Genomic DNA, 16,272 nt, shown 5'->3' on the forward strand with positions numbered 1-16,272 from the left:
GTGTGTCGTGCATACATGATTTATTGATTGAGAGACATAATGTAATTGGCGTGAAAGTTGATTTCTTTAGTGTTTAGTGATCTAATTAAAGTTTTCCAAATATCCAGTGGGATTAGACCTTGATTCTTATTTAGGTTTCCTGTTGAACAGGTGACTATAGCAGCTTCCTTGAAGGTTCTGGAATGGTAGTTCTCTTCTATATACGGCATATGACTCTTATCCCACTCAATAAGATGGTTGTAGTGGCGAAGTGGGAAGAAAGGCCTGAAATATCTTGTCTGTTGTTTCTAACATAGCCTATGTGCTCCTTCTGTCTCGTTTCGAACCTTCTAGAGGTCTGACCAATGTAACTAACACCACAGGAACAAGGTATATTGTATACTCCAGAGTACTTGTATACCGGATGAGGATCTTTTGGTGATCTTAAAAATTTCTGAATAGTGTTGACTGGCTTGAATGTTATTCTAATATTGTGTGGTTTTAGAACGATAGCCAATTTTTTGGAAATGGTGCTAACAAATGGAATAATTACAGTGCTGATGTATTTGGTGTCATCACGTTGTCTTTGTGGTATATCTGAAAAGAGAATCTTGTTGATGAGTCTTTTAGGATAACCATTTAAGGATAGCTCTCTGGATATTGTAGTTAATTCTTCTTGTAAGTCATCTTGGTTTGTGGTATACTGTATAGGTCTTTTCTTAAGCATATGGATAATGCTAAGTTTCTGGGATATATGATGTGATGAGTTGAATAGGAGGTAACATCCAATATTCATAAGTTTTCTATACACAGACAGGTTGATACAGTTATTGGTTTGTTTCTTTATTAGGATGTCTAGGAATGGAAGTTTTTCATCTTTTTCAATTTCTAATGTGAATTTGATAGTATGGTGGAAACGATTGATTTTGTTGAGATATTCCATTAGCTCTTCTTTCTTATGATTCCAAATGATAAAGATGTCATCTACGTATCTGTATGAAATTGTAGGTTTTGGGGTAATTTGAGATAAGATTTTGTCTTCTAGGTCTTCCATGAATAAGTCAGCACAAGAAGGAGAGAGGGGGGGCTACCCATGGCTAATCCGATAAGTTGTTTGTAGACGGTTTTTTGCCAAACAAAATTGTTCGAAGTTAAACAATAATTGAACAACTTAGTGATGTGTCTTTGGAACAAGTTGCCTAAGAAATTGATGACTTCCTTAACTGGAATGTTTGTAAACAGAAATGTGACGTCAAGGCTAGCTAGTGTTACATCCTGAATGAAGCACTTTATTAAAGAAACAATTCATTCAGGATTTAACAAGTCAGAAAAATCAGCTGAGTGAAAAAACTTGTACTCGAGCAGAAGAAATAAAGTACTAACTGTAAATGGAAATAGAATTACCTTCTTTTAATAGAATTGTAAGACCATGTAAAGAACTTTGTGTATAAATTAGTATTATATGAATGCATCATGTATACAATGAATGGGTAAATTAGATGTAAACAATAGTCCAAAGATCATGGTCAAGCCTAAAGCATTGGCAATCTCGGAAGCGATGCACATTCGTTTCCTGGAAGACGCTGCTATGATCTCGTGATGTGCCGAAGTTGCCGCAGACAAAGAAAGTAGCAGGCGGGAAAAGATTGCAGAAAGTAGTAAGAGGGCGCTATCGCAGCTAGTAAGAGGATGCTAAAGAGGGGGGAAGGAAGGGAGAATAAAAAGGGTTTGCACCCCTTTCTCAGGGCTTTTTTTTTGCTTATTGGATGATGATGATTCGACTTCTCCCGTGGACCGGAAGTTACTGACAGTGTCTCTTGGCAATAGTACAATATCGGACGGTGCACTTTTCTCTACGATGTCTGAATTTCTGCCGGTGCTAAAGCGTGAGATGTCGGCATATGCTGCCTTCGCTGAAAGTTCCGACGGAAACTATCGCAGACGTATATTATGAACCGGCAGCTAGAAACGAGGATGGCCCGAAACAGATCGAGAATAGACAAAGGAAAAAACGCCAAGTGTAGAGCATAGTTTAATCTGATGACCATAGTGACCCACCACATGGACACAGGCTTATGGAAGTATCCAGAGGTAATTCAAACAAACAAGGACAGTTCAGATGGACCTGGAGATCCTGCCCCAAGAAATGGTAAAGTACAGATTTTGTTGTATAATTACCCAGTCGGAAAAAGGGAAAGATAATTGTAGTGTAATAATCAAATATGGACAGTATTTAGGAACTTTAAGTGATTATTTAGCAGTGGCTAATGTCCATAAGACAAATTGTTTGGAATGATTATAGATGATTGTGACTAGTTTAATATGCAAGACTAACATAGCAGGTAGAATATTGATTAGAAGTGTATAATGTGTATATTATGTGTGTTAAATCTTTAACTTAAGAGAAGGATTTATTGCTCATATATTAAGAGTATTAATCAGTTTGATTTAGCATGTCATTGAACTAATTGAAAGTGAGATTGGTCTAAGTGTATATTATGTCTTTAGATTCCAATAAATATGTTTTTTCTTTTATACCTGAGTTTTGCCTGTGATATGAACCAAAACTACCACTCATTAATCTGAACCATAGCAGGGGGGGGGGGGGAATTGAAAGAAAGGTATAACATGTTGTTATAGAGGTTACGACTGCAAACCAGAATTAACTTAGCCACAGTAGAGCATTTAATTTATGGGTTTAAGCTCTAAATTTATTCACCTATGAGCACCAATGGTCTGGAAAAGTCTCCCTGAATAAGAGTCCACTCTATTCTAAGATATTGGCTGGTGCAGCATTAAAAAAAAAAATTTGTCAATATCTGAAGAGGAGACAGCCCCAGAAAGAAATTAGAGGATTCGTTTCTTTTAGCAAGGAATAACCTTTAACAGTCAAGGTAAGCACATGAGAAAAATTAGGAATCGGCTAGAGATATAGAATTTACTTTCCTTATAGAATTAACATGTAAGAAGTGATATAGATACTAGAGTAAGGGAAATTTTGTATGTCTTGTAGTTAAAGTAGAGAGGTAAATCCATAAGGGAAGTAAAATAATTAAGGAAGAGCAAATATATATATATATCAGAAAATATATAACACTAGTATATCATCATCAGAGATAGGGATGTTTTTTAATTTCTCAATAAAATGTTGTGAGTTTTTGATATAAGTATCAGAGTTGTGAATGTGTTGTTGTAAAATTTTGGCTAGATATTTAGACAGTTGGTATGTTGGAGAATAGATTCCATCAACTATTGGACATAATGGTGTACCTTCTTTATGTATTTTAGAAACGCCATACAATCTTGGAGTCAACGAGTGCATGGATTTTAGCTTTCTTATTAAATCTGTAAGCCAGTTAGTCATTCCACGTATCTTTTGAGTTGTATTTGCAATCTTTGCTAAAATTGCAAATACAACTATCCAATATAATATAATATCGGATATGCAATATAATACGATATTGGATATCTGATCATGACAAAGTGCATGACTTTGCATTTACTGACATCAAAATGACATTCATTTTCCCATACCCACAATTCCAGCCTGTTCAAATCATTCGGCAAGTACTACATACCAACAGCATTTCTGATTACCCTACCTATCTTTGCATCATCAGCAAATAGCTGTATGTCGCTTGTCAAATCCTTCTCAATATCATTAATATACAAATTGAATAACGGTGGACCAAGCACTGATCCTTGTGGTACACCACTTGCTGTTTTTTATTATTATTTTTTATTTTTTATTTTTTTTATTAATCTTTGTACTACCCTTACATCATGTCCAGACATCTTGTCCAGACTTGATATATAGGCCTAAGCCTTTACAAGTGTTTTACCCTATGCCTGTTCTAGTTATCATTGTAGTCATTCGCTGGTGGCAACTCCATGCCACCAGTGTGTCCTGTGGGGCCCTCAAGGAAGGAACTTTTATATCCTTCTGTGTAAGCCCAAGCTGTTTTAAGTCCATATAACTATCTGTGCTCCATACGCCATGTAAAGAGATGGTGGCGCTGGTAAACCTTGGGGTTGCCCCATATTCTTCCCGTATCTTACTAACTAGATCTTGGTTATTTTTATAATAATTTACTTTATTATTATGGCTATAGGCTAGTGGGTGCCCTGTTCCCACAACCTGGGCATCAACAACCCAAATGTCACCATCTCTTTTAATCACTAAGTCTGGCTTATGCAAACCTGCAGAGGTCCTATAATATGGTTCCACCGCGGTCACCCAACCTTTGTTCTTAAAGCGGTTGTTCAGAATGGAGACCTCGGCGTCATGCCTTCACACGCAGACCCCATGTGTGCAGAAGCAACACTGGGCTATATGAGACAATGTCTCACTGTAGTGGCAGCCAGCCCTACAGTTTGAGTCGTCACTACTCCATCGAGCTGTGCAGGCTCGAGTGGGCAGGGCATTGATCCTCATCCTAATCAGGTCAATATACTCGAATCCAGGGAGGAGTCTGGTGCCATCTCCTACCCAATCATGCTGGGGAGGCACCAGATATGACTCTTCTAAAGAAGCACCATCTACAGAACAGTGCAGCAGAGATGCCCACTCTGCTTGTATCAATGGGCTATAGAAAGCTTCTCTGCAGATAGGGGAAGAAGATAGTTGTAAATTCATGATTCTGGACAGCTGCAGGCATGGGATCAGCCATCTAAGTGATGGAACCCTGAGTCCACCATCCTTCACCCTCGCATGGAAATATGCAGTAGGAGTGTCAGGCGGCAGTCGGAGCCATGATCTCATGGCTGAACGGATAGCCCTGTCTATTCAAGACAGTACCGAGATACCAAGCACCAATTTGTGGTAAAAGTGAGGTAGGAGATAGTGGGAAAGGAGAAACAGTCTTTGCTGGGGCTTGAGAGGAGCTTTCCTCAAAGAAGCAATCACAGCTTCTAGAATAGAAGGAACAGAAGACCTTCCCTTTGGGGTGAACATGATACCGAGATATCTCACTCTTCCAGGATGGTCAAAACATGCAATGGCCTCCCATGCAGGGAAAACTCTATAGTCTCAACCTTAAGCTTCTTGTCACGACTGAAGGGGATAAGAGCTAAAATGCAGGACTTCTCTACATTAATAGAAAGGCCTTGAATAGAGAAAAAGTCAACTGCCTGGTCAAGGAGTTCCTGCAAGCCTACCTTAGTAGAGGCTATGAGAATAAGATCATCTGCAAAGGCCATAGCATTAAAGGAAGAAGTGCCTAGAGAGTAGCCTATATGGCTAGGAAGAGAGTGAAGAAACTCATCTATGATGCAGTTAAAGAAAAGGGGAGATAGAGGATCACCCTGGTGAATGCCCTGCACTGTGGGAATAGAAGTCGCATGGGACCATGTATTGATAGTGATGGACTTACCTAAGTATAGCTCCATAACATAGGAAAGAAAGAAAGGATTCTGGACATCCAGCAATAGACAGCGCTCAAAGGAGAGCAGGAAGGGAGACGCTATCAAAGACCTTTTAGATGTCCAGCAACGCCATATATACGGGCTTAAAGCGGCGGCAGGAATCAGAGAGAAGAGAAGAAAGAAGATATATATATTCTCGGCACAGCCGTCTGAAGGGACAAAAGTTCTCTGTCTATAATCATGCTGTACATGTGACTGAAGTCATTTAACTAAAATTTTATGGTAGAGTCTAAGTTTCACAGGGGGAGATGGTAATAGGTCTAAAGTCTGATGCACAGCTTGAAGTTTCTTTCTTAGAAATGAAGATAGTTCTTGAAGCACGTAGGTATGGTAGTATTGCTTTACTGGAAAGGAGAATGTTCAATAAGTCTTGAAGAATCTTGAATGGCACCTTCTGAAGTCTAGACGCAGGAAAGCCATCAGAACTGGAGGCAGAGAAATTGGATGGAAGAGCTGCTTTAATCTCTTGGATGGAGACAGGATGGTATATTTGAAGGGCAGGAATGGACCTCAATATCGTAGGTTGGTCATCATCATCATCATCAGGGAAGTGTGGAGGTGGAGCAGAAAAGACTGTACTCCAGAATTTATCAAAATCATCATATAAGTCTGCTAGAGGTGGAGGGGAAGCACCATACAGGATGGTTTTGACACGTTGCTCTCTATTCTTTTTATAGAGGGCCTGCATAGGCCCTCTTCCTCTGCTTCCTATTTAACAAAGCCATTGTAGAAAGAGAAGTAGGCTGTTGACGAGGCATCAAGTGTTCGGAGAATTCAGCATGGAGGTAGTCATTTAACTGATCTGTGATATCCATTCCCAGAAGGTGAGTCTGGATGAGAGATTTAAGAATTTGATGGTTATATTCTGAAAGAGGAAGATCCTCAAGAGATGATATCAGTCTGAGAATCAAAGCCTCTTCTTCAACAGCAGGATGGTGGCTGGAAGATGGAGAGGCAGAGAGGGGAGATACGGAGATATTACCTGTCCCTACCTGTGGTAGATGGGCTGCCAGTTCTTGAACTAAGGTTTTGTAACTGGCTTTCCATCTATGACACTTGATGGCATCCAAAGATCTTGATGAGAACACTTTAAATAAAGCCTCATTGATTTTCTTTATCCCTGGAGCTGTCAACTCGATCTTATGAGAGATTAGAATCTTTTCTTCTTCTTCAGCAGTCCAACGTGCTTTGATGCGCTCTGTTCTTATTGCAGTGTTGGCTTCGGCTGGATGTTTCGAGGTGCGATGCACGCCAAGGCTGACTGCAGTGGAGAATGCACGATCGCAGACCTGACATACGAAGTGTCTTAGATTGGGAACTCCTTGACCACTGGAACAAGCATGATGAGAACTTGAATAAATGAGTTGATGACAGTCCTTGCAGAGCTTTCTTTTAACTGTCTTCCTGAGGACGCCACTGGGACGGGTGGCAGGATCACCTCCAAACAAGAAACATACATCTGGATTCACACTTGACGAGTTTCCTGGCTCTGGCCTATAAGAGTCAGAACCCTCATCTGATGAGTTAATGCAAGTGAGGAAACTTAACCCTACCAGGGCTGCTAACCCTGGAAGGGAGGAATAGCGTAGCAGGCCAGTCAGTCACCCCGAAGGTGTCCAGGAATTGCCCTTAGGAGGCTGCCTATTGCTGCACTTGTGAAGTGTCTCAGAGGATGTGCAAGCCAAGACAACAATGCTTTGGATTCCCAAAACCTTGCAGACTCACATCCCCCGTATACTACTTTTTGATATGTCAGTCAGCCATCCTCTTATCCATGCTAATATTCTATAACCCAAACCCATTTTCTCCAATTTATGCAACAGTCTACCATGCTGTATTCTGTCAAAAGCTTTAGCAAAATCCAAAAATATCATGTTGTATCCATTCCCCTTGTCTAGTTCAATGGTAACATTGTTATAGAATGTGAGAAGTTGCTAAAACATTACCTATCCTTAGTAGACCCATGTTGTTCATTTCAAAGTAGAGATTCACTCTCAACCCATTTCTGAATGTGAACCTTAACCAATTTTTCTGATATCTTCACTGCCACTCCCTGAGATACTGATTGATTGATAGTTGGATACATTGGTCTTTGCACCACCTTTGTGCAATGGGATTACCATATATTCTTTCCATTCCTGCAGAATCTTCCCTGTTCTGAGACTTAAATTATATAGTCTGGTCAAAGGAATAGCCAGTTCAGCTGAAAACTCTTTTAGCACCCATGCTGATATCTCATCAGTCCCTGTTGCTGAATCCATAATCAGTTTGTGCAGCAGCTCTAATATCTCCTCTTCATACACCTGAGTTTCTTCATTCAATGAAGAGGTAGCAGTGAACTCAATGTTGCATACACCAGGTTAATAGCTTTTAGCGAAATTGGCACTCATTAGTTGAACAACCTCTTCTGCATCTGTAACCCTCATGTCATGTGCATTTAGAAAAGTTTTTCTTTCATATTCATTCTTTCTTTTACTTGCAACTTATCAATATAATTCTTGTTGGGTCTTTTAGCTTACAGAGCCAGTTTCTCTTCATACTCAGACTTAGCTTTTCATACAACGATTGTGATTGTTGTAGTCTGCTGCTTATAATTTTCATAACAGACGTCATCCTTATGCACACAATATTCCTTCCACATCATCTATGAATCTCTTGCTTAATAAGAATAGACATCCATTTGACTCCTATCCTACTTATTCTTTGAACTCTCAGGACACATTCTGATAGTGCATCATTTAAATACTTCCCATGCACTGTTGATATTCTTCCCATCTAGCAACCGATACCATTCCGTAAACTCAGTATACTCCTCAGTTGGTCATAATTTCCAGCTTTGCAGTTCATGTAATCTTTTCTGAATGTCACATTCATAAACTTAGTCACTTCCCAAGTGAGTACTGCATGAACACTGTCATCAACAGAGGCAGAATAGCTGTTTTTAACTGAAACACCTCTAACGCTATAATCAAATCTAACACTCTTTAACCTTGAGTTTCTTTTGTCACATGCTGCTTACGCAAGTTGTATCGCAACAGCTCAATAAATTCAGTTTCATTCTTCTCATGAGATTTTACTGCTACCAATCAATATTTGAATAATCCAAGACTCCCATTATGATTAGCACCTCCATAGCTCAGTCAGTGTAGACAAAGCCCTTTGGTCAGAAAGACATGCGTTCAATTTCCATCATTGATGTGAGGAATCTTTACCTGGTCTCTTTCAGCAAAAGATGAGTTAGTTGCTCTCATATGGTGGTAGGGGTTTTTTTTCACCAAGAAACTTGGGTTTTTCCTCACCCAGAACAACCAAACTGGCCCAATAAACACATACGGATTACAGTCATCATGATTATTGATTGCCCTTAGGGGATACAGCAAGGAGTGAAGAACTGGCTGGATTAAATTCATTGTAAATCTCTCATTAGGGGACTCTACCTATCCTAAAGGGATGGATGAAATCAATCAATCATTATGATTACTCTTTTCGTGCCCATCGTCTCTATTTGGTGTTGCATTTCTTCATCTTTAGCAACAGATCCACCAGGTCTGTAACAACACTTCACTATGTAGTTGATCTTGTTAGATTCCACTTCACATCAGATGACTTCAAATTCACTGCCACATGAAATATTGTTACGAATACCACAATCATACATCTCAGCACAAACTGGATTCAGGTCATCCTATATCATTAGCAGCATGCCCCCCCCCCCCTCCCTCCTCTCCTATCCTGTCTATACTTCCTAAAAATATTGTACCCTTTATACTCAATATCTAGTAGTATGTCTGATTCTGATAGCCAGGTCTTACTAACGCCTACAATCTGAGGTCCCAACATATTGATCAAGGCAACAAACTCTTCCCCCTTTGTTTCTGATACTCCTAGCATTCATGTATAGAATAATAATCTATCTGTATGTTCTTTTGTATACTCTTTTCTGCAGTCTGCATGACACAGTTGGACAACTTGCAGGTCTCTCTTCTTCTCTAGTGCCTTATACACATAGACATCTTTGCACACATTTGATGGGTCATAACTAGATGAACACAAAGTCAAAATCGTTCTCTCCTCATAACCATTTCTATCATAATGCCTATTCCTGTCATTAGCACAATGATATAACATTATCATTCTTATAAGTTTTACCACGACTTGCCACAGACCTAAACTATATTCAGGTGCAAACTTGATTTACTTGTCTGTTTGGTTACTTGGGAAAAAGGATTAAAACCAAGTTTATAAAATTACTTGGTATCTTTAACATGTAGTATAGTATACCCAAGGTAAAAAACTTTCTACATCTTTCTCTCATCCTGAGATTTTTATTTAATAAGGTCAAAGCACCTTGTGGCAACTTGTTTAGGTAAAATTTATAAGCTCTGCATTACTTCAACCTTGGCATTTTTTGGGTCTGGCTCCCACTGACAAGAGTTCAATAAAGGTCGAAACCGGTCTGGATAGTGGCCCTTGCCTTTAATGCATAGCATCATACATCTCTGCAAGGGGATGTGCTTTGCATTAGGGGAAATACCAAGGAAAGTAATCAGAGCTTACTCCACCTTTACCACGAGTTGCCTCAGACCTGAACTATGTTCAGGTGCAAACTTGACTTACTTGTCTATTTGCTTACTTGGGAAAAAGAATTAAAACCGAGTTTATAAAATTACTTGGTATCTTTAATATATAGTATAGTATACCCAAGGTAAAAAAACCTTTTTACATGCAAGACAGTGATCAAACCAATTTTAACTTATGGATCTGAGAGCTGGGTTAGAAGTAAAACACTTGACCAAAGACTAGAGACCACAGATATGAGAGTCCTGAGAATGATTACTGGCATGAACAGATCACATCAATGGCAATATCATATTAAAAATTAGGATATTAGGAAAGAACTTGATATTGTCAGCATCCAGGAATGCATTAGCAGAGCTAATCTCAGGTGGTATGCAGAATGGAATAGGAAAGATTAGCAAAACAAATGTTCTCTGCCAGGTTGGCAGGAAAAAGACCCAGAGGAAGACTAAGATATATTATTATTATTATTATTATTCAGGCCTCCAAGGAGTCAAAAGACTCATCGAGGGATATAGGTGGATTGATACAGTAAAAAGTGCCTTAGAAGACAGAAATAAAGACCTGATAATATTGGAGTCTTGACAGGTAACAGACTGATTTGGAGGAAAACTGTAGATAGGAAGTTAGTAATGATGTAAATTTTTTATGTAGTACTATCATATCCTGTACACCCCCTTGAGGGTATATACCAGGAATTTGATGATGATGATGATGAAGAAGTAACTGTTGAGCTATTGTACCAAGATTTGCAATATGCCCAATAATACTTCAACTCTGTCCATCATTATCTTTGGCTTTTCAATGAGTCTGGCCACGAGAAAGGTGCCAAAGGAGTGGTGAGGCCACGTTTCCTGTAACCAGATAGTGCCATTATATAATGAGGGTAGTAGAATGGAAGTGTCAAATAGACCAGTTTGTAATTTCATCAGTAGCTGTTAAGATTTTGGAGAAATTATTGAGGGATCATTTACAGCATTGGGCAGATGAGGATAATGTTATCTGTGGGAGTCAGCATGGATTTGTTAAAGAGCACTCTCGTTTTAGTAATATGATTGCCTTTTATAATAAAATGACAAGAACTGTTGATGAGGGAAAGGCATATTCTGCCAAGTTTTTTTTTTTTTTTTGATTTTACAAAGATATTTGACAGGGTGCGCCACATGATAAGCTGATATTTAAGTTGCAGCAAAGATGATATCAGGACTGTTCAATGTTATTTATGAGGATGGGCTGAGGGAATGTAGACTGAAGAGTTTGGTACACAGAAGGAGAGGTGATATGATTGAGACTTTAAAACTGTTGAGAGGTAGTTACAGGGTTGACACTGAGAGAGTTGTTTCGTTTGGTGGAACCAGGAGAAGGAACGAGAACAAAGGGCCATCTATGGAAGTTATGAAAGGAAGTTGGAAGTAAGAGGGTAAAGAGTGGTTTCTTTTCATGGAGGTTGGTTGAATTGTGGAATGCATTGTCTGATAGAGTGGTGAGATCATGAATAGTCAATAGGTTCAAGGAGTGGTATGATAGATTGTGTTTTCTAGGGTGAGCCTCTCATGTTTCTAGTTTTGAGTTCATTTGACTGAATGGACTGATGATTACTTCTAGTAATACAAAATTCACTAGTACATAGAAGATTGCAGTGGAAGAAACTGGAGTATCTCTCATCTGTTATATGATTGGATTTAGCTGAGATTGGGGTTTAAACACGTTTACCAGGCAGTCATCATTCATCATTGATTGATATTCTTTCAGTAGCTTTTACAACAGTATATGCAGGAACAGTAATTTCTCTCTTATGTGCTTTCTCTCTTATATAGTATTTTCAATTATCACAACTATCACATGAGGGCCAATCAAAATAGTTACATATAGTTACTCAATCAAGACATTAGCAGCAATTTTTCATCAATGTGTGGACAGGTATCTTTGGAGAAGATATTAATATAACATGTTTTGCCAAATAGACTTACAGAAGCTTTGTACCATGACTTTTTTTGCAGTAACTAGTAGAAAACATCTTCTACTATGTGCCTTGATGGCATGGAGGATGAACATATGGGTCTTGCATCATGGAACTCTGCCACATTTCAGCTGTGAGTCCTGAAGGTATCTTGATGAAAGGATTCCTAAAAGTTGGATTGGTTAAAGTGTGCCAATTATAATGCTTTCTTCATCTCAGCTGACCTAAATCCTGTAGATTTTTTTTTTTTCTGGTGCCACTTGAAATCTTGGCATAATCTATCCCAATGGGGAATGTTGATAAACTGCAGGAATATATGTTGAACATATATGTAGTGTCATCAGATGCCAGCCAAAAACTTTTAAGCAAGGGTTGTCAGTAGTGAGATGTCTTAATGTCTGCTTCATACCTGGCAACAAGAGCCATTTGAACACTTTTATTGTCATTATTTATTCATTTATTTATTTATTTATTTATTTATTTTTTGCCAATTACCAAGGACATTTTGTCTTATGACTTCATTGCAGTTTGTTGGCATTTGTGCTGCCACTACAAAGGACTGTATCTCAGAAATTCAGGAATATATGGATCCTTTTGAGATGTAGGATATATGATGATGATGATGATGAACAGCCTATTTTTCTACCCACTGTAGGGTGAAAGCCTCTCCCATTGCAGGAGGTTTTGGGTCTACTACTCCCATGGTGACCCAGTCCATATTGGGAGAATATATCTATACTTGGGTGAAGGAATGGTAGGATATATACCATTCAAATTTATGATAGGTGTGGAATCACCCTATATATATATTATTATTATTATTATTATTATTATTATTATATATTTTTATTTTATTTTATTTATTTATTTTTTGATGCAATGAATTTACTCATCTATATGGCATAATTTAAGAAATTTAATGACTGGAACTCCAGAGATACCAAAATAGAAAAAAACTAGAAGACAAAACTAGATGTGCATCCAAATCATAAATAGTTTTTTCCTATTTTGGCATCTCTCAGTTTCTGGTAATTAAATTTTTTTAGTATTTTTTTATTTATTTATCTATTATTATAGCCTAACAACATTATGATCAACTTTGACATTCAAGTGAAGGTCACAGATTTTGGTCTTCTGGATGTTGTACCACTTATAGTAGGACTAGTGAAGACTGAGAAACATAAACAAATAGCAGGTATAAGACTATTGATGAAATATGATTATTGAAGGTTTTATTATGATAGCTAGTTTTTAAGATATTGAAACTTTTTTTTAATTATTGAGATATGTTAAGTATACTTGTCAATAAATTACACTCTTGTTTTCACCTTTTACCTGAGTATGAGCAACAAGTTTGATTGTAAAGTATCTTTGTTACTTGCCTAATCATATATACAGGGAATTGCTTTACATCAAATATCCCATAATGTATGGTGCTCTTCCTTTTGGATATGTATATCACTGTGCATTATGGGAAGAGTCACACTTTCACTGGTTATGACCTTTAATGGGGTCTTATCAGTGAAAACTAGATCATCGATATACTGAAAGGTAAATCAATGGAAGAAATCATATTTCCATATTCAAGTATAAAAATGACTTTGAAATATGACTGAAATTTGATTTCTGCCATGGATTAAACTACCAGTATCTCCTAGACTTTTGAAGGTCTAGGAGATACTGGTGGCAGCTGTGACCTATACTGAAGTCTCTTCACTGGAAAAGATCTCAGTACAGATCACAACTAGTCTGGATAGTAATAAGCAAACTTTTGTTTGCTTATTACTAACACTTAAAGAATGAAAACTAGAATATAATTTCTTGTCAAGGATCCAACAACAAAAAAACTTACTACACTTTAGAAATACACATAAGTAGTGGAATAAAAGTTTGTTTATAAAAATAGGCTGATATTTTTTTTTTTTTTTTTTTCCCTCATTAAGTATGAAATGCTGAATATACTTAATGTTAAGACTAAATGTTTTTCGCATTATATTGATACAATACTGGGGTGCAGAAATAAAAAGTAATAAATAAAAAAGTATGGAATAATATTAAAAATCAGCCAATGCCTATTATTCCCCTATAGGGAGTAAGCGAGGTCATTTTAGTCCTGTCTAACTTTTGGAGATTAAGTATGCAGTTCAATCCCCACTGGTAGCCAATCAGAGGTAGCTGGCCCAAGACTATCTCTAATTATACATGGCATTCGGTGAAGAGAGGAGACACAAGTGCCGCCATCTCACAGTCCCTAATTCTAACATTATGTGTATTGTCTGAAAACAGCGCGAGTTTTATGGTCAATTTTCTTGAGTTTATGGGATGAAAACCCATAAACTCAAGAAAATTTTTTTTATCGGTAGACTAACTCGGGAACCGATAAAAAAAAAAAAAAAAAAAAAAAAAAAAAAAAAAAGACTTAATAAAAGTTCCTCTAGTCTATAACTAGGATTGAACTTACGATGCTCTTTCTGTGGGCAGTCTAGCACCATGAACAGCACATGCCACTTCCACTGAGGAACACAGGTGCTTTGGAATTATTATTATTATTCAGGCCTCCATGGAGTCAAGAGACTCATTGTAGGAGATCCTTCTTAGGAAACACAAAGTCTATCATACCACTCCTTGAACACATTGACTGTTCTTGCTCAAACCACTCTCTCTCTCTCAGGTAATGCATTCCATGGTTCAACCACCCTCCACGCAAAGAAACTACTCCTCACACTCTTGCTCACAGTCTAATTTCGTTACTTCCAGGGATGGCCTCTTGTCATTGCTCCTTCTCGCTGTTCTGACAAGCGAAAGAACTCCCCAATGTCCACCCTGTAACTGCCTCTCAACAGTTTAAAAGTCTTGATCATATCACTTCTCCTTTTTCTGTTCACCAAACTCTGCAGTCCACATTCCCTCAGCCGAACCTCATAACTGATATTGTACAGTCTTGAAACCATCTTTGTTATCTGCCTCTGTACCCTTGCCACAGTTAATTTATTCCCTTTAAATCCTGGGAACCAAATTTGAGAACAATAGTCCAAGCGTGGTCTCATCGGGAGACTTTTAAAGCCTCCCATCAATGGATCCCAAACTTCAAGACTACATTTTGCTGCATTAATCTGAAACCCCATTCATTTTCCCATCTGTCTAATTTATTCAAATCCTCTTGCAGGGCTGCCACATCTGCACTATTGCTGATAACCCTTCCCAGCTTCACATCATCCGCAAACAACTGAATATTCCCTTGCAATTCATCGACAATGTCATTAATATAAAGGTTGAACAATACAGGTCCCAGTACTGAGCCCTGTGGAACCCCACTTATAGCCTTCTGCTTCCTTGATATTGCCCTACCATACAGTACTCTCTGATACCTATCAGACAGCCAATCCTGAATTCAGTTGACTAACCCAACATAAGTTCGATTCTCGTCGTGACGGGGGGAATCTTTATCTGGATGATTTTCAATCGAAGGTGAGTTAGCCAATCTCAGACGGCAGTAGCAGGGTTTTTTTCTCCCGGAAACTCGGGTTTTTCATCCCGCATACAGGCAAATCCGCCCTTCAGAACACACGCAATTTACAGACATAGAATACCAGTTGTGGTGGAGGTGGGTGGTAGATGGCGTTGATTCATAGTAGAGTTCGGTGTAGTGGTTGAGACAGTTGTAGGTGTCCTCCCGATGAGTCTTCGGACTCCTTGGAGGTGTCAGGAATAATAATAATAATAATAATAATGCAACTTAAATATCAGCTTATCATGTGGCACCCTGTCAAATGCCTTTGCAAAATCCAAAAAAATGGCAGTATATGCCTTTCCCTCATCAACTGCTCTTGTCACTTTATTATAAAAGGCAATCATATTACTAAAGCAAGAGCACCCCTTAACAAATCCATTTTGATTCTCACAGATAACATTGCCCTCATCTGCCCAATGCTGTATATACTTACTTAATCCTCTTCACTCCACCTGGGAGCATAGGTCTTCCATCACCATTTTCTACCAGACTCTGTTTTTTGCTACTGCTTTTATTTGGTTCCAGTTTTTATTAATATTTGTTATTTCTTTCAATATTATTCTTTTCCATGTTCCAACTAGATTGGAACATGGAAAAGAATGTGGAATTGGAACATTCAATCCATGTTCCAATTCCACAGGGTTCCAATCTAGAGCCTGTTTTACTATTATTTTATCTTCTTTCCTCAACACATGCCCCAACCATTTCCATTTCCTTTCACGTATCTGTTGCAACATGAGTTGCTGGTTTGCCATCTTTACCATAGTTCTTCATTTGACATTGTTTTGGCCAATATATTCCCAGTATTATTCTTAAACAC

The 16,272-nt window shown here is 38.2% G+C and overlaps 1 protein-coding gene across 1 annotated transcript in view; it reads left to right on the plus strand.

The window, feature by feature from the left end:
* LOC150105829 (serine/threonine-protein kinase/endoribonuclease IRE2-like) overlaps window positions 1-16,272 on the plus strand; it is a 185,405-nt gene that overhangs the window by 85,003 nt on the left and 84,130 nt on the right. The window contains exon 4 of the mRNA XM_090394573.1: window positions 13,019-13,136. Within this exon, the coding sequence (XP_090250699.1) occupies window positions 13,019-13,136 (118 nt within the window). The remainder of the gene's footprint in view (window positions 1-13,018; window positions 13,137-16,272) is intronic.

Source organism: Typopeltis vanoorti, chromosome 6, assembly GCF_054136105.1.
Source record: "Typopeltis vanoorti isolate ZY-2024b chromosome 6, IOZ_Tvanoo_1.0, whole genome shotgun sequence".
NCBI classification, from domain to species: domain Eukaryota; kingdom Metazoa; phylum Arthropoda; class Arachnida; order Uropygi; family Thelyphonidae; genus Typopeltis; species Typopeltis vanoorti.